Source organism: Semicossyphus pulcher, unplaced genomic scaffold, assembly GCF_022749685.1.
Source record: "Semicossyphus pulcher isolate SPU_LCO1_2020_fin unplaced genomic scaffold, fSemPul1.0.p SCAF_23, whole genome shotgun sequence".
Lineage (NCBI taxonomy): Eukaryota > Metazoa > Chordata > Actinopteri > Labriformes > Labridae > Semicossyphus > Semicossyphus pulcher.
Window position 1 is genome coordinate 17,575,406 of NW_027211697.1, and position 23,021 is coordinate 17,598,426.

A 23,021-nucleotide genomic window follows, 5' to 3' on the forward strand; every position below is an offset into this window, starting at 1 on the left:
TTGCTGGACTACAAATCCCAACGGGCTCATCTCCACCAGGCGGATATTATGGACTACAAATCCCTTTGACAACCAACTACAAATCCCTTCATTTTCTAGTCATACCCAGTTAGACCTGTCCTTCAGGTCTAACTCAGATCTGAAATCAGTATGTTCACACCTTCACACAGAGAGTGACAGTGTATTTATAAAATACATTTAAAACAGACATTAATAACTGTACATCTCTGACTGTCCATTCATAACTGTCCATTTATAACTGTCCATTTATTACTGTCCATTAATAACTGTACATTTATAACTGTACATTTATAACTGTCCATCTCTAACTGTCCATTCATAACTGTCCATTTATAACTGTACATTTATTACTGTCCATTAATAACTGTACATTAATAACTGTACATTTATAACTGTCCATCTCTAACTGTCCATTCATAACTGTACATCTCTGACTGTCCGTTTATAACTGTACATTTATAACTGTACATTTATAACTGTCCATTTATAACTGTACATCTCTGACTGTCCGTTTATAACTGTACATTCATAACTGTACATTTATTACTGTCCATTAATAACTGTCCATTTATTACTGTCCATTAATAACTGTACATTTATAACTGTACATCTCTAACTGTACATTCATAACTGTACATTTATAACTGTCCATTCATAACTGTACATCTCTAACTGTACATTCATAACTGTACATTTATAACTGTACATCTCTAACTGTACATTCATAACTGTACATTTATAACTGTACATTTATAACTGTCCATCTCTAACTGTCCATTCATAACTGTCCATTTATAACTGTACATTTATTACTGTCCATTAATAACTGTACATTAATAACTGTACATTTATAACTGTCCATCTCTAACTGTCCATTCATAACTGTACATCTCTGACTGTCCGTTTATAACTGTACATTTATAACTGTACATTTATAACTGTCCATTTATAACTGTACATCTCTGACTGTCCGTTTATAACTGTACATTCATAACTGTACATTTATTACTGTCCATTAATAACTGTCCATTTATTACTGTCCATTAATAACTGTACATTTATAACTGTACATCTCTAACTGTACATTCATAACTGTACATTTATAACTGTCCATTCATAACTGTACATCTCTAACTGTACATTCATAACTGTACATTTATAACTGTCCATTCATAACTGTACATCTCTGACTGTCCATTAATAACTGTCCATTTATAACTGTACATTTATTACTGTCCATTAATAACTGTACATTTATAACTGTACATCTCTAACTGTACATTCATAACTGTACATTTATAACTGTACATTAATAACTGTACATCTCTGACTGTCCGTTTATAACTGTACATTCATAACTGTACATTTATTACTGTCCATTAATAACTGTCCATTTATAACTGTACATTAATAACTGTACATCTCTTACTGTCCATTTATAACTGTCCATTTATAACTACATTTACTACTGTACACCTTTACATCATGTACATTTATAAGAGTATGTATCGCAGTAATTAGCAATTACGCAGCTGAAACATGAGGACTGTAGTACTGGGGGTGTTTTGTCATATAAACTTGTCCTGTCACTGTCAGCGGTTGGGTGGGGACTCAGAGCCTCTGATTGATTGATTGATGTGCAGCACATTTTATACCTAACTTCACATCACACAGTCAACCCTGTCTGATTTTCGAAGTTTAATGTGGACATGTTGGACAGTTTGTGCTCCAAGCACCAGCTGTATCTCTAAAAAGCTGCTGTATGTGTTTACATCACCAAAAATAGCAGCTTGTACATTGTTAAAAAGCACAAACAACGACTCATCAGGCAGTCAGAAACAGTTTTACTGTTCTTAAATCTAAAGATCATTAAATTCAGTTATTTTCAACTGTTGTGGTTAATATTTATTCCAGTAACAAGTCAGAGCTGTTGAAGATTTAAAATGCATGAAAATAAATCAAACAAAGCAGAAAAAGCTTACGCTAGTATACTCTAAAGTATATGCTAACGTATATGCTAAACGGCCACTTAATGAGGTATACCTGTGCAATCTTATGTTATCCAATAACAGCTTGGCATGTAAAATATAATATTGTTCATTTTTGTAAAGAGGAAAAGAAGAGAGAACAGATGAATGGATGAAAGGTGTCAAAGAAATACTATCTGGGAGAGAGAAGATATGGCTGAACAAAGGAGACAGAAATAACAGAAGAAGAAAATGTTCCAGGGTGCAGGTCATCATTGACTTAAAGAGTCTATTTTCACAGAAGGCAGGAATCTGTTTAAACAGACTTAGGTTAGACCACACAGGATGGAACAAAACAAATTATAAATAAAAATATATACCATGAATGTCTGAGTGTAACATCCCAGAGAATGTCAATAATATGCTCATGATCACCTAACAGTATAAAGAAGAAAATATGAAATCAATTTCAAACAGGCTCAAACGGAATAAGGAGGCAGGTATCAAAAATAGGAGGTTACAGGGGAGAGCTGCTAAAGAATAAGACTAGGGATAAGATAATCTTTTATAGATCACCAGAGGGGGAAATTCGGACGCTGCAGCAACAGAATAACTGGAAGAGATGAGATTAAATAATAGAATAAGGTTGTTAATATAATAATTATTATTACTTTAATCATCTATAATTCACTTAATGTACTTAATTATCGAATATGAAGTGGTCGACAATATTTCATGCTACATACTCCTGTACAACAGGTGGCGATATGTACCTAATAAGGAACATTTGCTCCCCGTAATAACACCAGAAGCCGAAGAAGAAGACGACGAAGAAGAAGACGTGGGAAATTTAAAAGAAAGATCGATAATTACCGTGGTGGGAAAATACAAAGTTTAGGTCGTGTTAATACACAGAGAGACAGGCGTTTGTTGTGTAGGTGAAGAGTTCGCGCTGCTGAACTTCTTTTTTCTTCGGACTGAACCAGGTAAGAGCAGATAATAAAGAGTTAGCATTAGCGGCTAACGTCTCTAATGCTTACTGGAGGCGTAACGTTGTCAGGCGAACTAGCATTAGCATTGTCTAGTAGCTAGCTGGCGATATGCTGACTGTATGTGACACTTAGCATGATAGTTATCTTTCTGTATTCAAGTGTAAACAGGTTAAAGACCGACCCCATTTATTACCCATCAAGCTAACCGAGTAAACATTTTGACTAGTTAACAAGTTAAAAAATCAGTAAACAACCACTTCAAATAGATTTAGCTAACATGTTTCTCATCAAACTAACCCTAACCCTTTTACCGTAATATCACAACACTCAATTTGATCAATAAAACAATATTCAATATACTTTAAATGCACTATTCTCTCAAGACAATAATATACAATTAGCAAACAGTCTGCAATATCTGCAACTTTTATTATGTTTTATATATGATTAAAATAACAGACTGATCTATCTGTACCTGTTACCTGTGAGTGACTCATTTTGTTCACATCTCGTGAGTCTGAGGACAAAACAATTCATGTCCAGGGCTTCAAATGTTATTTCTTTAATTTTCATGCATGTAGTTTAATTCAACGACAACACAACATGTGAAACACTGGAGAAGAAATATGTGACTTGTGTACTCTATAATTAAATATAAGTATCTTATTTCTATGTGTATTTATTTACTTATTTTCTTTCTTTCATTTTCTGCTTCCATTGTTGTTTGTTGTGAATTAAATCAGCTGTGACGATGTTTACAACATGTTACTTAAAGGATATTTTGTGTGTGTGTCTGTGTGTGTGTGTTTCTCTCTGCTTGTCATATTTTATCATTGATTAAATTGAATTATTGATCAGCTGTGAGGATGTTTACAGATCACACACAGTCTTTAAAGGACTTTTACTCTGAAAATCACAAACATGTCTCACTCTTTTGCTTCCTGTCAGAATGAAGAGCTCCTCCTCGCTCCTCTCCCCTCCCCCCTCTCCTCACCCAGCCCCGCTACCCCTCTCCTCCTCCCCTCTGACGCGCTGTTCTGAACTCGACCTGTCCATCACACTCAGCCCCGCCCCTAAGCCATGCCACACAGATCTGATGCCCTGCCCACTGAAGAAAAGTCAGCAGAGTGACCAATCACAAATTAAGGCCCGGCCCCGAGGACAGACAGGAAGAAAGGGGGTATCACAGGTGATGACATCATCTTGCTGGTGTATGTGTGTGTGTTTGTGTGTGATAGGGATGCAGGAATTCAACATTTTCTTGTCCCATTGTTTAAACAAGTAATTCCCAAACTGGGGGGTGCGTCCTCTGGGGGGGGGCCCAGAGTAACGACAGGGGGGAGCGTGTGTGCATTGTTCACGGAGCAGACATGCCGCAGAGTGTTTACCTTAACGGTTACAGTCGCAGCACACACACGGCGTGAGGTTTTGTGTGCCGACAGGAAGTAGGAGACATGAGATTTCTTTTCGTAAAGTTACTTTCAGGGTGCAGATCATGCTGATTAAACTTACATTTGAACACTATTAGAAATGCTTGATGACATACCGTATAAGTGGGGGCGGCTGTGTCTCAGTAGTAGAGTTGGTTGTCCTTCAATCGGAAAGTCGGAGGTTCGATCCCCAGCTCCCTCAGGCTACATGTCGAAGTGTCCTTGGGCAACACACTGTGTGATAACACATGTGATAACACATGTGATAACTGATTGACAGTTGGGCACTTTATGTAGCAGCCCCTGCCATCGGTGTATGAATGTGCGTGTGAATGGGTGAATGTGACATGTAGTGTAAAAGCAGCTTTGAGTGGTCGCAAAGACTAGAAAAGTGCTATATAAGTAAAGTACATTTAACACAACAGCAGCCCACAGGTCTACGTGTCGCTCCACCTGAACTATCCTACTTTTTCATAAGGGGTAATAAGAATAATAATATAAAATAATAAGAAATATGATTCATTGTTTATATGGACATGACTTTTCAGGCGGTACGTCAACTAACCTGGAACTAAATTTAGACCCTGGTTCCTGCTGTCTAAACGCACATAGTTCCTCAAAAGGTTCCTAGTTCCTGGGGAAAGTTCCTGCTGTCGCAAAAGCACCTCAAGTACCTTTTTACAGCCCCCCAATTACACTCAGAGTGCGCTGCAGGTGAATCCGCTAAAACTACACTCCACGGCACGTCTGATCTGTGAACGGTCCGTTTATGAGGCCACAGCATTATTCAGCACCGCGGCAAGATTTCCACTCCAAATGAAGCGTTGTTCAGCCGCTCTCCTCGTTGAGGAAGACCACTGAAACAGTAACGGGAGTCACAGGAGGTCAATCACTTGCAAAGTCTTGGCAGCCAAACAAACAACAGCTGGACCAGTTTACTTCTAACAGCAAAAGAGGGTCCTCTTCACATCGCTGACATCGGACGCTCTCTGTCCACACAGAATCATGCAGTTCTATTATGCAATGTAAACAATCCACATGCCTATATCAGCTGTATCTAACTCCGTATGTCCCCAGTCATTAATTCATTGATTGTCACGGTTGATATTGCTTATAAAAGTTGCAGTGCAATTGGGTAATGATTGATCGTTTTGATCGCTACGTCATTAATTACGTCTCTCGTGCACACTCAGCTCACCTGCTGTTTTGAATTGCAAGAGAAAATATTTAACCTGAGTTAATTAAACAGACTGCTGATGAAGACAGACAAAGCAAACAGAAAGAGGGGGGCGGGGCAAGCAGCTGTGACTGTGCATTGACCAGAGGGCACCAGAGGCATCGAGTACTCGCTTTGTATTTTTATTTGTTTCTTTTTTCCCATGCCGTCCAGTCTGCAAAAGTTGGGCATTGGAATCAATACAGAGTAGGGATTTTAATAATTAATCGTTTAACCGTTAATTGACAATAGGAATGCTGATAAAGAAAATACAAAAAAAGCTTTGTTGCATATCTCTACTCCTGGTACCGTCTGAGCGGGTATTTCCCGCGGCGGCTCTCACAGACAACAGACTGCACAGCATGTTGCTATTTCTTCACCAAAACCAGCAGACAAACTGTCTCCTACATAATGACTGGTGTAGGCCTGGCCTTTTTATTTTAAGTTTCTATACCCTATTGTTAACATATTGATTGTTTTTTTACGCACGAGGCACAGAAGCGTAACCTCATTCATTATTTAAACTTCAGACACGATCAGGATCGGACAGGATCTTATGTTTATTAAAGTTCTGTGTGCTGACCATCAAAGAAAGGTCATCTGTAAATGTTTATTTACTTATTGTTGCTGTTGGATCACATGGCTGTACTCAGTGTATTAATGTCTGTGGGCACGAATGTCGGTGCCACAGGGAGTTATGTTTGAGAATTATACTAAATGTATCTTTTAGTTGTGTGTGTGTTTCTGCAAGTATAAGAGACAGCAAGCATCAGAATCAGCGTGCATGATGGAGAGCTTGTTGTCGGTCTCCATCTGTTTTTCTAAAAAGGTTATTTAATTCTTATAGGTTAACGATTAATGACCGTTAACGGGGGTTGGTTATCGGTCAGAAAAAAAAGTAGGATCCTAATGCAGAGACAGCCTCCCTTTCCATTGCTCACCCGGTGGTGTATGGGAACGTTGCCATGGAGATTATTTTTAAAACACCGAAAGCAACAAGCATGGTAACTTTTTAAATAACAATAATAGGCCTACATGACAGAGGAAACTTACTGGGATAAAATGTAGAAAAAATATAGGACCACAAAACAATTATCGATAAGATCGTTTTTGTAACCAAACATGATTTATTTAGCAAGTATTTGTTTGCACCCCTACCGTATGATGACATCAGTGTATGTCTGTTCTCCTACAGGTGTGTTTTGAAGAGCCGCTGGTCGTCATGGTAACACCGCAGCCTCACATCACAGTGAATGGGAATACCCCACCGCAGCAGCCAATCAGACATCAGAGACGGAGCAGAGGAAGTCACTATGGTAACCAGAGTTTCTGAACACGAAGTGTTAGATCAGTACAAATCACAGGTGTATTGATTGGGACAGTATTGATGACATCAGATTGGACAGGTGTATTTCATAAAGAAAGTAAAGGTTAGCTGATTTTGGTCAACAATGATTAAAAGGATTATTCTCAATCTAATTTCAAATTTTAATTTTCCTAGTATAAAATAATGAAGAAAAATTTTACCTTGAATATTAATGTTAACCTAACTTGCCTCCGCAGGTCCTATTGGGTCCCGAGCAATCTACTACCCAGTTAGTTTTATTGCCCTACTTAGTTACTTAGTTCCTTGCTGAGAGGAGTCTTTCTTTTACCTCTCCAGCTAAAGGGGGTCACTAAGAGGGAATCCAAGAACCCACGGCTGTCTCTTTCTCCGTGTAAAGAACCTGTAGGGTCCCTAGCCTCACAAAGCCTAACTGTTATTCTTCTAGCTTCTAACCAGCTTCTAACCAGTCCTCAGCCCAGGGAGGGGCCCTGACAGATTCTCTACCAAGCTAAGTCCTAAGGTCATCAGTTGTGTAGGCGTCGTGTGGATGCGCTGGAGCTTACCTCCGGGGGGGCGCCGCAATGATCTTTGAAGAAAACTCTTATGTGTGTGTGCTTATGTGTGCAACTCACAGAAACACAGAACCTGAAGCTCACTTAGAAGTTTAAAGGGTCGACTCGATGTGTCGTCATGCAATTATACCTATAATCACATCAACTCTCATTTATACATCAGCAAGAGTGATGTAATTGAATTTTTACCACATAAACTCCTGTTTAGCCAGCAACAGGAGCGATGTGATAACGCAAGCCAATTGAGCTTTGGTTGGAGTCTTGTGAGAAGACTCTTGAGCAACATGAGATGGCTGCTTTTATACTCTTTGCCGCCGGCAACAGGGGAAGTCCCTAACCGTCCGTCGCACAGGATGCGCGTGAACGGACCTTTTTCTCCATGCAAAACAGTCAAACAGTCTGTTCTTGCGCACACGCATGTGACGAGAACACATTTGGACCGTGCACCTGCACTTCAGATGGAACCCTAACCCTGGGTCAATCAGAGGTGAACACCTGTCAATCAGAGGTTAACACCTGCTGAGTCTGGATCAAACAGAGTTGACAACTCTGCTCTCATGTCAGCTCTTGTGGTTTTGTATGACTTCCTGTGCAGCTTGTAGCTGCTTCTAACACACACACTTTCCTGCAGTAGACACAGAGAACTTAACAGAGTACAATGATATGTTCTTTGACAAATACAAATCAGATAACAATGCAAATATAAAATGTTCAAATCACAAGAAAGAAAACGTATCTTTTGTCTAATATCACACCATGCAGATTATTTGTTGTCAAACAAATGCAATTACTTCAGAGGTAATGGTAAGCAAACAATATTAAGCACATATAGGTAATTTCAACCTGTAAAATGACTCATAGCATCGGCATAGTTCTTCGTGGAGATCCCCTCCTTGATTCCTTGTTTTTGTCTTGTCTTGTCTTTAGTCCTAAAGCTTGCTGGCCTGAAAGGCCATATGAAACAAATATAACAATAGCATAACTTCCCTATTCCTTTAACAGCTTTAATCTGAATTTAACAATAAGAATTAATTTTGCTATAAAAATAAAATGTTTATGTCAATAATTTTCTTATATAAAACACCTGAGGGCCTTCCAGGTGTGTTTGATTTTTATAATATATCATATTTTTCTTCAAATTAGCGTAGAGTGAGTTTGCATCTTTATAGAAACAAAGACCGAGAAAATATAATGGTAATAAGAGAACAAACTCTTATATTATTTAAAAGGTCGAAGTGTCCTTGGGCAAGACACTGAACCCGAAATTGCTTCCAGTGGCAGAGCCATCAGTTATGACTGGGCATAGATCTGATTGGAGATTGGCACTTAGTCCTTTGCCATCAGTATGTAAATGTGTGTGTGAATGGGTGACTTTGATATGTAGTGTATAATCAGCATTCACTACGTGCAGTCACAAGACTAGAAAAGTGTTATATAAGTACATTATGAAGTTTGACTTCCAGTCTGAACTGACTGCAAGGGCAATGCAACTTCATGCTGATCCTGTAGTGCCAATTAATTGTTCTCGTCCCTGTTACAGGAAGTGACGGTCAATCGTGTCATATGCAGCACTAAGATCTAACAGGACGAGTACAGAGTGAAACCTTTGTCGGAAGCAATAAGTAGTGTCAAGTTCTTTGTTGTTTTTAGTCTCAATGTCTGCCTGAACTTGAAAAAGGCTTATGAGACAGGGGACCAGAGGACACAGGACAACTCCTTTCTTCAGATTCGTTCTTTGCATTTCCTTGTTTACAGTTCAAAGTTCAACAATGCAGTTCATTAACTAGGGTTTATAGGTTGATAACCTTTTTAAAGATTTTTTTTTAGGCGTTTGCCTTTATTTAACAGGACAACTGAAGACAGACAGGAAATATGGGGAGTGGAGAGTAGGGGATGACATGCACAAAACGATCGGCTGACCAGGAGTCGAACCAGCCCTGGCTCCAGAACCATATTGTAAGGGGGGCATGTGATAATCACAGGGGGGCAGCGTTGCATTTCCCACAGATCTGCACGTACATACATGCATACATACATACTTCATAGACGAATGGCAATGGTCTATTATTACCGGGACAAGCACACATTTCACTTCATATGCACATGAAAACCAGCTGTACAACCGACACCAATCACAATATCACACCCCCTTTAGATAAATAGCTTAGGCTACTCACCACTTAGTAGAGCTGTAGTCGGCATCTCCCAGAGTTGAACCTCCTCATTACTGCCCCCTTCCATTCAGTAGCAAATCTTTTAGTTAAGTCTCTTTCAAAGGCCAGCTGCACTAAATGTGCTTTTAGTTGGTGCAGCATGCTGAGTCTATTGTCTGTAAGAACACTTTTCAAAGTGGAGAATGAATTCTCACACATGGCTGTTGACGCTCCAAATGTCAGAGCATGTTTAAAGGCCGTCATCACACTTGGCATAGTCTCCAGTGCGCTGTGGAATGTCTTGACAATCCGTGATATTGTCCAGGTTTCAGGACACCTGTCGTGATCACTGGGTTTGGCGCTATAATCCACTCACTCGCTCTCCGGCTCCGCTGGGGGCGCTTGTGCCTCTGTGTCGCTATTAGCTAGCGGCTCACTAGCTGCTCGCTCCTTCTCCGCGGGGATAAGGTGCTCCTGCTCCGCTGTCGCTTGTTCCTCAGCTTGCTCTGCCCTACAAGAGGCAGTTTTAGTTTGCGGTGGTCGGAAGAACTTCCTTATATCCATAGTGATAAATATCCGTTTTTAATTACACGTCTCCTCTCGCTCACAGACGGTAGAAAAATGTAAACGCACTAACGTCAGCGAGTCACGTGCAGCAGCGCGCACGCCTCACGTGAGACAAGCCGAGCCTGATCTGCCGTAACAAATTAAATTAAATTAAAATATTTTTTTGTATTTTAAATTTTACTGATTAACTGAATATGAATTAATACAATTTGACACACAAAACAAGTTATGACTAGTCTAAATTATTTTCAGGAGGAAAAAAACTCCTTACCCCTCTGACAGCCAATGGGGGGGGCAAGGAAGCAGGGGCGGGGGGGCATTGACCCCCTAATTGACCCCCTGACGCCAGGGCTGAGTCGAACCTGTGATCAGTGCGTCGAGGACTGTAGCCTCCGTACATGGGGCGCCTGTTCTACCAGCTGAGCTAAACCAGCGCCCCTATAGGTCGATAACCTTTGAATGAAAGAAAACACACATTAAACACATTCAAATTATTTTTTACAAAAGCTAGATTATGTGAATCTATAGATCAAAATTTACCCCAGCATCTATTAATTCAAATAATAAATCAAGTTGCTACTTTCATTTCTACAACAAATTAAAATGAATCATAATTACCATTTGAATTAATCAGAAATACATAATTATCCACATTTTGATGCAATCAAGAATTGTTTTTTTTAATAAAAAAATAAAAAAATAAAAATCAGTTTTCACATTTAAAAAACCCAAAGATCTGATGAAAAGCGTACCCACCGTGCGGTCTAAACACGCTGAACAAACAATTAAATCAAACAAAGGGGCGTGCCACACTGTCGATCCAACTTCAACAATCATTAGTGTGCTTGATGCCCTTTAAAATAATGAGTGCTTTTTTACCACAAGTTATTAAAGTAATTTTACAACTTAACAAAGAAACAGTACATACCAGTAGCATCTCTGCGACCTCTACATTGATACACCTCGATACAATGCTGTGGCTTCTTCTCGGCTCTGTCTCTCACACACAGACACGACAACTTCTACCGCTTGATATCAATCAGTGACGGCGTCTTTTATCACCTGGCTTACCTGGAAGCATGTAAGCTCATTTAATTATATCGCCTCTGCGCTGCCCTCTTGTTAATCAATCAAGCAATCAAATTTTATTTGTATAGAACCAAATCACAACCAAAGGTATCTCAAGACACTTCACAAAAAGAGCTGGTCTAGACCGACTCTGTGTTATACTATTTAGAGAGAGACCCAACATGAATCACCATGAGCCACACTTGGCAACATTTGTCACAGTGGCAGAAAAACGTCCTTTTAACAGGCAGAATCAAGAGTAGAGTAGTCTTTTTAAGATGAGGCTAAATTACAGCTAGTTTAAAAGACTGTGGTACATATATTTACATATTTACTCCTTTTTTATTAAGTTTGAATTAACTGTAATAACAGGCCTGGGTTGGGGGGCAGACACAGTCTCTATAACATTAACATTGTGGCTGGGAAACTGCTCACAGGAAAGCACAGAGGAGCGTGTAGGACTACAGCTCTGCCTCCTGCTCTCAACTCTGGCTTGTCAGGATTTACGACTAACAAACGTAGCCATATTACGAGACAAAAGAGCTGCACCATACAAAGTGGGATGTTTTCCCTCTCTCCTCATCACACCAGGCTTTCTCCAGAATGTCTGCCTGTTATCTATGAAGCCCACATTGTTTGCTGGACACCAACTTGACAGCCAGCAGTTGAATGGTGACATGTGGCTGATTTTTTTTTATCAACATGGTGTGGAGTTGCATCTCCATTTCCAAGAGCCTCTCCGCCAGAGATACAAATAAATTACACTTAATACAATTACCCTTATCCGTCAAGAAGGCCGAGGTAAAACTAAACATCTGACACACCAAACAAGACAGAGCAGGAGAGTGAGAGGCAGAAGGAGAAATCATTGTGATAAGTTAAGCTAGATTTAACAGTGGATAAATTGCGACAGTGACAGTGAGTGCTTAATGATAACTAGTGTATGTTAGGGATAGTGTACAGCAGATAAATAACTGCAATAATGAAGATTAAAGCAAATTAGGCAATTGAGCTTGAGCTCTATTGTCAACTGGGAACAACACACAACAACACAGTAGCAGAGAGAAACAGGAAATTACGCAATACGCTCATCGTAGTAAGTAGTGACAGTATAGAGTAATAAAATATAGTAAAGACAAATTTAAAAACTCTAAAGAGCAGGAGTTAATAAAAAAAACATTCATGACAATAAATCACTAAGATTTATTTAAATGGCAAAAGTGCAGACACGGGGTGAATAGAGTTAAAAAATAATAACTGATAAACAACAATGATAACAACAATAAATAAGTGTAGGTATAAGTAACAGTTCCAAATGATCATCCAGCAGGGGGCAGTATTTGTGGTTCATCCAGCATTAGGCAGTACTTGTGGTTCATCCAACAGGGGGTAGTATTTGTGGTTGGTCCAGCAGAGGGCAATACTCCTAGTTGCTTCAGCAGAGGGCAGTATTCATGGTTTGGTCTAGTAGAGGGTAGTACTCCTGGTTGGTCCAGCAGGGGGCAGCATTCGTGGTTGGTCTAGCAGAGGGCAGTACTTGTAGTTCATCCAACAGGGAGCAGTATTTGTGGTTGGTCCAGCAGGAGGCAGTATTCGTGGTTGGTCCAGCAGGGGGCAGTACTCCTGATTGGTCCAGCATTAGGCAGTACTTGTAGTTCATCCAACAGGGAGCAGTATTTGTGGTTGGTCCAGCAGGAGGCAGTACTCACTTGTACCCAGAGAGTTTTTATACAGTTTATTATTTTATTTTATGTCTCAGGGGTCACAAATCAATTTGATGATCAATAAAAGTTCCTCTTTTTCTTCTTCTGCCTTATTAAGCCACCAGACAGTGGGTGGAGCCTCCTGCTGCTGCATCCAATCAGGATCCAGGCTATCTGGAGAGGGCGGAGTTAAACACCACTTTGGCTCTGAAGGCGGAGCTTCAGTCTCTGGAGGTTGGCTGTCTTTAAGTTTATCAGTAAGTCATCAATGTGTTGATTGACAGCACACTGACAACGATTACCATGGTAACCTATGTGTCTTTCTACAGGGGGCAGGGTTTAACTTCCAGAGGGCTGTTCAGGAGACTCTACAGCGCTCAGAGAGGACCAAAAACCTGATCAACACCAGAGCGACCGAAGGTTATATAAATATATCTACACACACACACACACACACACACACAGGCTGCTTAAAGCTGCAGTTGGTAAGATGGAGAAGAGAGTGGACTTTGTTTTAGAATATTAAAGATTGAAACTCAAGCTTTTGCTTCTTTTTCCTCACTTTGAGCTTCATTTTCTCACCTTTTTAATCTTTTCAGCAGCTTTCAGCAGTTTATTTCACATTTCTGCATTTTAAAATGTTTTGCATTTACAGCTGCGTTTTGCAATTGCATTTCAGCTTTCAGCATTTCCACGCTTTTTCCGCAGGAAATGCAATTTTTATAGTTTATATACACATGCCTTTCAAAAGTTTGGACTCACCTGTGTCTCACCTGTTCAGTTCAGCTCTAAATATTAAAGAAAGCACTTTGTCTTTGGCCTCTCTGCAGTGTGTTTATAATTTAACAGGTTTAAACATTCAGTTTATGTTCAGCTGATTCTCCGACACGTCTCACCTCAGACTGAACTGTTTTTATCCTGAAGTTTACCTGCAAATATTTCCCATTAGGGCACAGTGTCCCCTACTGGCTACAGGAAATGTCATGCTTTACTCTACAAGCCCGTCCTCAAAGGCTGTAAAACATATCAACCTCAAATTTTAGCAAGGGAAGCCTTTAGACCTTGATTAAGGTTTCTAGAAAAATCTTAGAGTTTTCATCAGAGGGCATGTCTGTGGCGGCCGGCGAATACAACCTTCACCACGATGCCTCGCCATAAGATTTAGGCTGTGATAACTCTGCTGTACTTCATCATATCTGCACCAAATTTCATGTGTTTAATAAGAGTCCCGCCCTGAACACATCTGTTGTTGAAATGTCCGTAATAGTCACAGTGTTACAATTCCTACAAGGTTGGCTGTGGCCCCCTAAAATTAGGCATGCAACATACTAAGGGTTAGATACTACCTTCCCCATGTTTCATGATGACAGTCATAAGTGTACGTCTCATACTGTTGCCATGGCGACACATTCGGTGTGTCCGAAACCGCATACTATCATACTAATCATACTAACTGTGACGTAAAAGTGAGTATGTCATGTGTTCCCATCTCATAGTATGCAATTTTGTGTATGCGAGAAATGCCTGGATGTAAACTAGATCGGCCCGGATATTTGAGTATGAGACGGGAGCTCACTGGTTGTACTCAACCGCCCCAAAATGCATTGCGGCTATTCAGCTTCTACTATGGCGGATGTACCCGATCTGTCCCGGCTGCTCGATCCGTCAGCGCATGCGCAGAATTGAACCTGTGTTACCACACTGCCTGATTTGTTCCACACGTGTATCTGTATTGATCACCACATGATTTTAGTAAAACATCTTTTCACAATGAATGTTAATAAAACAAGCAGTTATGCAACCTTTCTGTGCTTTTATGTTGGCTAATAAATGTTGGCAACGGCGTGGAAACATCCCTTTTTTACGTCTGTCACTTTACCTTTCAGCGCAGCCATTGAGTTCGCCATATCAGTCAGACTGGTGTTGATATTGTCCAACTTTGTTCCGGAGTCCGCTCGGAGTGATTTCAGCTCCTTTAACACTTCAGCTATATTAGCCATGTTAGCTTCTGTGTCGCTCGGTGGACTTGACGGAGTTGTTTTAGAGCTGGTCTTGCATCCTCGAGTAAAAATATCACACTGCTTGATTGCAGAAGGTTTTGACATATCAAGACCGAGGTTCTTTAGGAATGTTATCCGAATATGTTAGGGTTTTTTTTAAATGAAATCGTTTGCGGATGTGGGAGCATCCTCGCTAAGCTGCCATCTTCAGGGTTCGTACGAGTGCTTGAAATCCTTGAAAATGCTTGAATTTTAATGTTGTGTTTTCAAGGTTTGAAAAATGCTTGAATTTTGGGTCTAAGTGCTTGTAAATGCTTGAAATTGTAATCATATTCACAATTAACAGCAATCTGACTCAACCGATCGATTAAATGGAGAGAAATAAAATAGTCAAATGTAAAAAATAAAATAAAAAAAATAACCGCTCTCTCTGACGGGCTTGCGTGTGTGACAAGCTGATTTGTTGTTATGTGTGACGTGACGTCGCCCCCAAGAGGACAGTGCGTAGACCAACATGCCGGGAGGCTGTCGATTCAATGAACGTTGGCTGGAACACGATAAATATAAACTATGGATAAGACGTGGAGCAAACCCACACGTAGCCTGCTGCAAAGTCTGCAAAAAAGAGATCAGACTTTTCGCTATGGGAGAGTCGGCACTCTCCAGTCATATGAAAGGTAAGTTACACAGGTGTACTAGCTACCACGTTGACCCTACATGTTAATTAGCCTATTATTTGTTTATGCTAACCGCCTGTTTATGCTACATGCTAGGCATGTGTGATTTAGAAGCACTGTGCCATATAACGTGTAGGCGGTGTGATGATACCCAGCAGCCGTACCGCTGTCACCCGCGGGGTGTTTGTAGCTCGGGGCCGGTTATCGCATGACCGCGGTAGGTGACAAGTCTCATCTAAAAATACCGCGTCGTGCCTGAGCCGGCGGCCGCGGAGTGGGAGGCTCCCGCTGGATACGCAGGCACGACACGGTGTTTCTCATCGAGACCCGTCACAGACCGACCGCGCTCATGCGGTGACCGGCCTCGTGCTACAAACACCCCGCGAGTGACAGCAGTGCAGCCGCTGCTTGTGTCTGATCATTGAAGGCTTATTAATAGCAGTAACAATAACAATATCAATTTTAACAGAAGAAAAGATATGAAAAAATAAAAAAATGTCTCTTCAGAAAAGCATTAGGCTGATGTGCCCTGTTAAGGTCTTAAAATGATATGACTACAGCTGATATAATTTGGCCCACCCAATGCAAATCTTCATGCCTCTCTTACTGTATGTCTTAATGTGTGGTTACACATACACACAATATTTTCAACATCTTACTGACACCTGGGAGTAAGTTTTGGAAGTGTTTACATTATGTAATTTACAACTGCTTACAGTACTTGAAAAGTTTGAAAATTGACCTTGAAAGTCCTTGAAAAGTACTTGAATTTGACCATTAAAAAAGTGTACGAACGCTGCATCTTGGTCCAGGTCACGTGACTCCCCGGCCACGTACTGTTACTTGTATTGCAGTGTAGTGTATTTGTCTAATATTGTGTTGTTAATAAAGTTATTTTGCTGCCGTCAAACATTCACGTCTGATACAAATCGGGCAGGAATAAGTATGCGCATGCGCAGAACGGATCGGGCAGCTGGGACGGATCGGCGTAGATGGACCGGAGATCAGACCGGACATATGTAAACGATTAAGTCACGTGATACGGAGAAGACGGCTCTGAGTATGATGCCACCGGCATCCTTATAGTCAGGTTAGTAGGCAGTATGCAGTACATACTGTTTGAGTATGTAGTAGGCAGTGCGTTAGTATGCGGGTTAGGGTTAGGGTTAGTTTGTTCGCCATGTAATAGGAAGTTGTTTTCAGGGGCTTTCAATACTTGTACAGCCATGAAAACGGGTAGACATGGTCGATGCTGCGATAGTAGAAATTTGATTTGGGTTTTGTGAGTGGGCATTGCAAACTGCTCAATGGCACCCCCTACAATTTAATTAATAAATAAATAAATAAATAAATAATTCAGCCCCAGCAACACGTTTAACCTAGATGTTTGACATTTTCTAGCATATTAACCATGTCAGGACCTACAAAAAAAGCCTCTTGCACCCATATCTAAAACCCAATAGGAAGTCATCCATTTTGCTTTTAATTTCAAAATAAAGCGTATACTTACTTACTTCAAATTTGGTAAGTGTATTGACAAGACATTGAAGATTAAGAGTTCTCAAAAGCTTTCGTCAGAGGGCATGTCCCTGGCAGCGCGGTGAAAATAACCTTCGCCATGATGCCTCGCCATAAAATTGAAGCTGCTATATCTCGGCTGTATTTCAACATATCTGAACCAAATTTCATACACTTTATAAAAGTCCGGAAGCGTAAATGGGTAGCAAAATTAATAAGTAATTACATTAAAATAAGTTACAATAATTCATAATTGAATTGAATGAATGATTGATTATGAATCATAATCGCATAAATTGGTGTAAAAGGGTGAACTTAGTACCTTAAATTCAATGTTGGACGCCACCCAATTTGGATGAAACAGAGAAAACTTCTAATTAGTTAAAGGGCCTGTATGAAAGATTTTACATATTTATCAATCAAATATCATTTTTTATTGCCAATGTGTGAAGGGATAGTAAAGGAACTGATAAATTCTGACCTTCACCAACTTCCTCCATCGGCCCTAACAACCTGTGGGCTGATTTTTATGTTAAGCACTCGGGACGTTTTTTTCCGGGAAACAAGAGGATGTGACGTGTCTGCGCATTCGCGAGTACCTCTGCCGAGAGCTCATTCTACGCCACTACAGCATGAGACAATGCAAGCTGTGAAATGTAGACGGATAATGCCAACAAACAACAGCACCCACAACAACACCAACACAAACTACACACAAGAATAAAAACAAAGTTTTATCTAGTGAAGCCCGTCTGACCAAACAGGAAGTGACCGACATCAAGGGGAAAACTAGAGTCAACATCGGAAGGGCATGCGAATCATGGAGACCTTCTGTTGCTTTTGGGGATCAAAACAGACCCACGACTTATTGTTGTCATAGGAACAAAACCCGCGTGCAGCGTTCTCTCACTGGGTGCAGCGTTTTTTCTCTCGAGGCACAAGAGCTTCATCCCAGCTCTCTCCAGCTGGCCTGCCCTGTCTGGCTAATGCTCACTAATGCTTGTGATGATTTGCTGGTTCGCCGGCGTAATTTGCCGTTTGGTTACGAAGCACAATGCCGAAGTCATGCAGTGTATTTATCATAGACTGTATAAATAAGGGTATCTATGTGAGAGCTAGTTGGCTAACCTTAGCATGCTCACTAACGTTATGAAAACCAAAATACTATCTGAGTGTGTATGTCAGTGTTGTCAGTCTAGCTTGACAAATCATTTATAAATGTATTTTATATTTCACAACCTGACTGATTAACTGTCTCTCTCTTTGTCTCTCTGTGTCTCTCTCTCTGCAGTTGTGAATGTCTCTCGCTCTCAGGTTCTCTTCAACTCATTGGTCAGTGTGAACGTTCAGGAGGATCAGCTGATCAGTCAGTTATTGCAGGATAGGATGCTGCTGGCCCCGCCCCTCTACCATGACAGAAGGGCACAAGATGGTCCCTCCCTCTTCCTCTTTATGACCTCTGACCTTCTCAGACAAAGGCCCCTACCACCAGAGGAGGAGCCAATCAAATACACACCGCACCCACAAAAGCATCCACCTTGTTCAACCTTTGACCTTTACAGAAGAAGGACACGCTGCGAGGCCACGCCCTGACAAACACAGAGAGAGAGAGATAATGATTCTTAATCAGTTGTTACATTATAAAAGTAAAGTCTGATTAATTCATGTAGAAATCGTATTGTTTTTTTCAATAAAGATTTTTTAACATTTTCACTCTGTGATGATGTCATTAGTGATACTGTGCCTCAGGTTGCCCACTCTGAAAGGTCAAGATGTCACAATGTAAACTGAACAAGGGCCAGTCGCCAAAGTTGGACCCCATTCGGCCTTACATTTCACAGTGCACACAGACACACACACACACACACACAGTGAATGAACAGTATCTGAACAGTGTGTGTGTGTTTGGGGGAAAAGAAATTATATTGACATCTTCCTTTCGAGACAAAAAGAATCAATTGTTCCAATTCTTGAGTTCAACTTGTGTCACTGGTGTCGTGATCATTCCTGGACGGAAAACAGAGCATTCTAACGTCAACAGCCATAACTCTACAAAGCAAAGGGCTACTGACACAGGCCCAAGTGTTACCAAAGGCTCTGGAGGAGCTCCATCACATATCTCAGATCTGTAGCTCATGGTTTTCTGTTAAAGCTCCAATATGGAAGCAAGTTCCCCAAGGCCATCAAGACTTATAGCTCCTGAGACCTTAGGCCCTAAGAAGGTTTGGATCGGCAACTCCCTTATGTGTGCCAAGTTTGGCGGCCACTCTGTCTTTCTTTGCGCCCGTAGACTCCCATTCCCATTCAAAAATCAACGTTGAGTGATGAACAGGATGGTCTGTAACTCTTAAACGGTTAGCGATAGAGACTTGAAATCTGGTGCGCGTCATGGTCTTTTTAGCCTGCACATGTGTGCCATGTGTCAGGCCCCAGGATCGAAGCGTTGTGGGTTAGGATAAGGGATGAAAACCACCCCGAAATTGCTCCCTGCTTGACCAACTTTTTTTTCTGAAAGTCCTAGAGGCTTGAGAGTTGCCTCTACCTACACTAATTTGAGGATGAGCTTTCCAACAGGACCACCAATTGTGTTGCAGGTGGGGGGGCCGAGATCAGCACACACCCGGCTCTGGCTAGGTTAGGTTCAGTGTTGGAATTATTCTTACTTTTCCCCCTTTGGGTCTTAGGTGCACGGGCCTGGGGGTGTGCCGAAGGTCGACCCCCCCCCCCCCCCATTGCAGTAAATAATGTTCATGAAGCCAGAGTCCATATTGTGATTTAATTTTTATTGCATGGATATGTAAGTTGTCAACAGTGTTGTTTTTGTAGACCCCCCTGGGCGAGGGGAGAGAAAGAGGGAAAGATCAAGTTATTGTTTAATGGGTTCAAATTGAATTTAAATGTTGAATCTGTAACCAGTACCTCTCTGCTCTCCTCCTTGTGGTCTCCAGGGGGAGCTGCCGGCCTCCGTCCTACTAACTGTATTTTAGATATTTGTTAGTGAGGGGTTCAGTGGAGGTTCCAGAGTACGTCACTTTCTGTGAGTGCCCACTCATCATTACCTTAGTCATAGTGTGTGATTGGTTGATCTTCTGTTTGTGAAGGTTTACAGGTGAGTTGGGCTCATAAGGACCCCCTGGGGACTGAATCGGGGAAAGCGGGGTGTCAAATACTGATGTTCGTGGTTGTCGGTGGTGAAACTGGGCCTCTTTCGGTGTTTTCTCGTTTCCTGTAGGCCGACAGCTCCCGGTGGGTGTTGTTATGTTCTGTGGGGGGGACCTGCAGATACAGGGGACGTGAGAGATGGAATGGAAGGGTTGAATAAATGAACCTTTCTGTGGGGAGGAGGCGATGGTGGTTGATTGGTGGTTGGTCGTTTCTCCGCCTCTGCCCGAGCTGTCTGGGGGGGTGAGATGTTTCTTTGGGTGCGTTGGTTTGATGATGCAGTGACTCGGCGGGCTGTTTTAGGCCTCACTGAGGACGACGGGCTAGGAGTAATGTTTGAAGTTATTGTTTTTTGGAATGATATTATGGGTCCCGGATACTGGGGGTTACCTGTATCACTCCCTGCTTCGGGCAGGGCGGGCGGTTGTCCCCCCTCGCTCGAGTCCGACTCCTCCCAATACTGTTCCTCTGGGGGATTGTTCAGTTCTCCATGCTCTGTGGATTGGGGGAGATGGGGACCAAGGGGGAGAGAAAAGTGCTAGGGAGAAACATGGAGAGGGGGGGAGGGGGAGGGGATGGAGAGGGAGGGGGTGAAAGTGACTGCTGCTCTGTGTGACAAAATATATGTTCATGTGCAGTGGTGAAGGCCTGAGGGTGTAGCCTAGCCCCGTAGCGTCGGTTTGCCCAACCTTTTGCTACCTCCAGGGCTAGGCTTTCCCCCCAGACCTCTGTAAAAGTGGGAATGACGTTTTCATAGTGCTCCTGTAAGAAGTGTAGGTTATTGTCCATCGATTCAAGTGTGTTTGCATGAATAAAATCTCTGATTGTTGCGTTGGGTGATGACGGTTTTATGAACTGACTGAGTTTTGTGACCTGTCTCATCATGCCTGTAGGAAAATGACCTGTAGCTATTGCATCTTTGATGATGTGGGAATGGTGAACTGCCTGAATAGAGTTAGGGTTAGGGTATCTCGTCTCCCGACGAGGGTTAGGTTCGGGACAACGGATCCTGCTTTCTAGAGCTGTCAGTTTTAACTGACTTGTGCTTCTAAAAAAGACAGGGAATGCATAGGCCATCTGTGGATTCCCTGATTCAAACCTCACTCTGATACTCGGCAGGTCGGGCTGAGAAAGCATGTCAAATTTATTTAATGTTCAGTCCAGTGGGATATCTGGTGTCGAGTTGACGAATCCAGTATCTCTCTGTCTGCTGCCGTTGTGCAGCTGTCCAATTAATGTTGTGTTCGAGTCCGCTCACTTCTAGTGATTGAAGGCCGTGTTCCAGAAAATGTGGGACTAATTTAGTGTGCATTTCTTTCTGGTTCTTAATGTTATATCTGTGTTGTGCCAGTCGGATTCGGATGGAATTCCCTGTTTCTCCTATGTACTGGCTCCCGCATTTGTTGCATGTGATGATGTACACGCAGTTTCTTGTGTCCAGATTGATTTTCTGGAGGATGGGAAATACCTGTTTGGTTCCCCTGTTCTTTACAGATTTTTTCTCTTTAAAGAACTGCGGTTTGTTTTTGTGTGGTTGTCCCGGTTTTGGTTTTAGTTTACTTTTGACTAAGATGTCCTGTAAGTTTTTGTTTTTCCTATATGCTGATATGATCCTAAATTCCTGCATCACAGAATTGTTCCTTTGAGTGTCTTCAAAGTTCCTTTTGATTCTGTTGTTAATGTGGATACTTAGGCTCGAGTAAGTTGTTATCAGGGGGATGGGAGTTTTGAGGTTCTTCTCCTTTGTTTCCAGAAACGACTTTCGGATTTTCCTCAGGAAGCTCCGGGCGTAGCCTCTTTTCCTCAACGACCCATATAGAGTCTGAGTGGCCTTTTCAAATTCCGTGGACTGGCTGCAGATTCTGTGGAATCTTAAGAGTTGGGATTTAACAAGTCCTCTGAATGTGTGTTTTGGGTGGAAGCTGTTTTTGTGTAGTAATGAATGTGTGTCAGTATCTTTGAAATAAACCTTTGTGTCTAATGTGTTAGTGCGGTTAAAATCAGGGCCTTTGTATGTGGTGGTGTCTAAGAAATTAATTGAGGAGTTATGTGTGGTGTGTTTAACTTTGATCGATGTGTGGTGCGTGTTTAAGATGTTCATGAAGTCTAAAAATGTGTCTGTGCCGTGTGTCCATGTGCCCCAGATGTCATCTAAATATCTAAAGTAGTGTGTGGGTTTGTGTGTGCATTTCTCGAAGACTGTTTCTTCCCAGTCAGCCATGTAAATGTCCGCATAGGCTGGTGCGAATTTCTTGCCCATTGCTGTCCCTTTGATTTGGAGGTAAAATTCCTGGTTGAATTCAAAGTCGTTTTTCGTCAGGTTGATGAACAGGAGTTCCAGGATTTCTGCATCCGGTCTGTCTTTATCCGGGTATTTGTTGAACCATTTCCTAACTGCTTTTAGTCCCTCTGTTGTTTCTATGTTAGTGTATAGGCTGTCTACATCTATACTGAATAAAAACGCAGACTGTGGGACGGTGATGCCTCTGATTTTGGCTACAAAATCATAGGTGTCCTTTATGTAGCTAGGATGGCGGTTCGACAGAGGATTTAGAAAGAAATCTATGTATTCTGCCGTCCTGTAGGATTCACTGTTGCAGTCAGAGACAATCGGCCTCCCTGATGGAATCTCATACGGTTTAGGCCAT

The 23,021-nt window shown here is 41.5% G+C and overlaps 1 protein-coding gene across 1 annotated transcript; it reads left to right on the forward strand.

The window, feature by feature from the left end:
* Positions 1-763: 763 nt before the first annotated feature.
* On the forward strand, positions 764-18,863 carry ppp1r35 (protein phosphatase 1, regulatory subunit 35). Its single transcript, XM_069674410.1, has 6 exons — positions 764-2,974; positions 3,929-4,169; positions 6,822-6,942; positions 13,135-13,250; positions 13,346-13,436; positions 18,503-18,863. Exons 2-6 carry the CDS (start codon positions 3,930-3,932, stop codon positions 18,802-18,804), a joined length of 870 nt encoding a protein of 289 aa, XP_069530511.1. The 5' UTR covers positions 764-2,974; position 3,929; the 3' UTR covers positions 18,805-18,863.
* Positions 18,864-23,021: the final 4,158 nt, after the last annotated feature.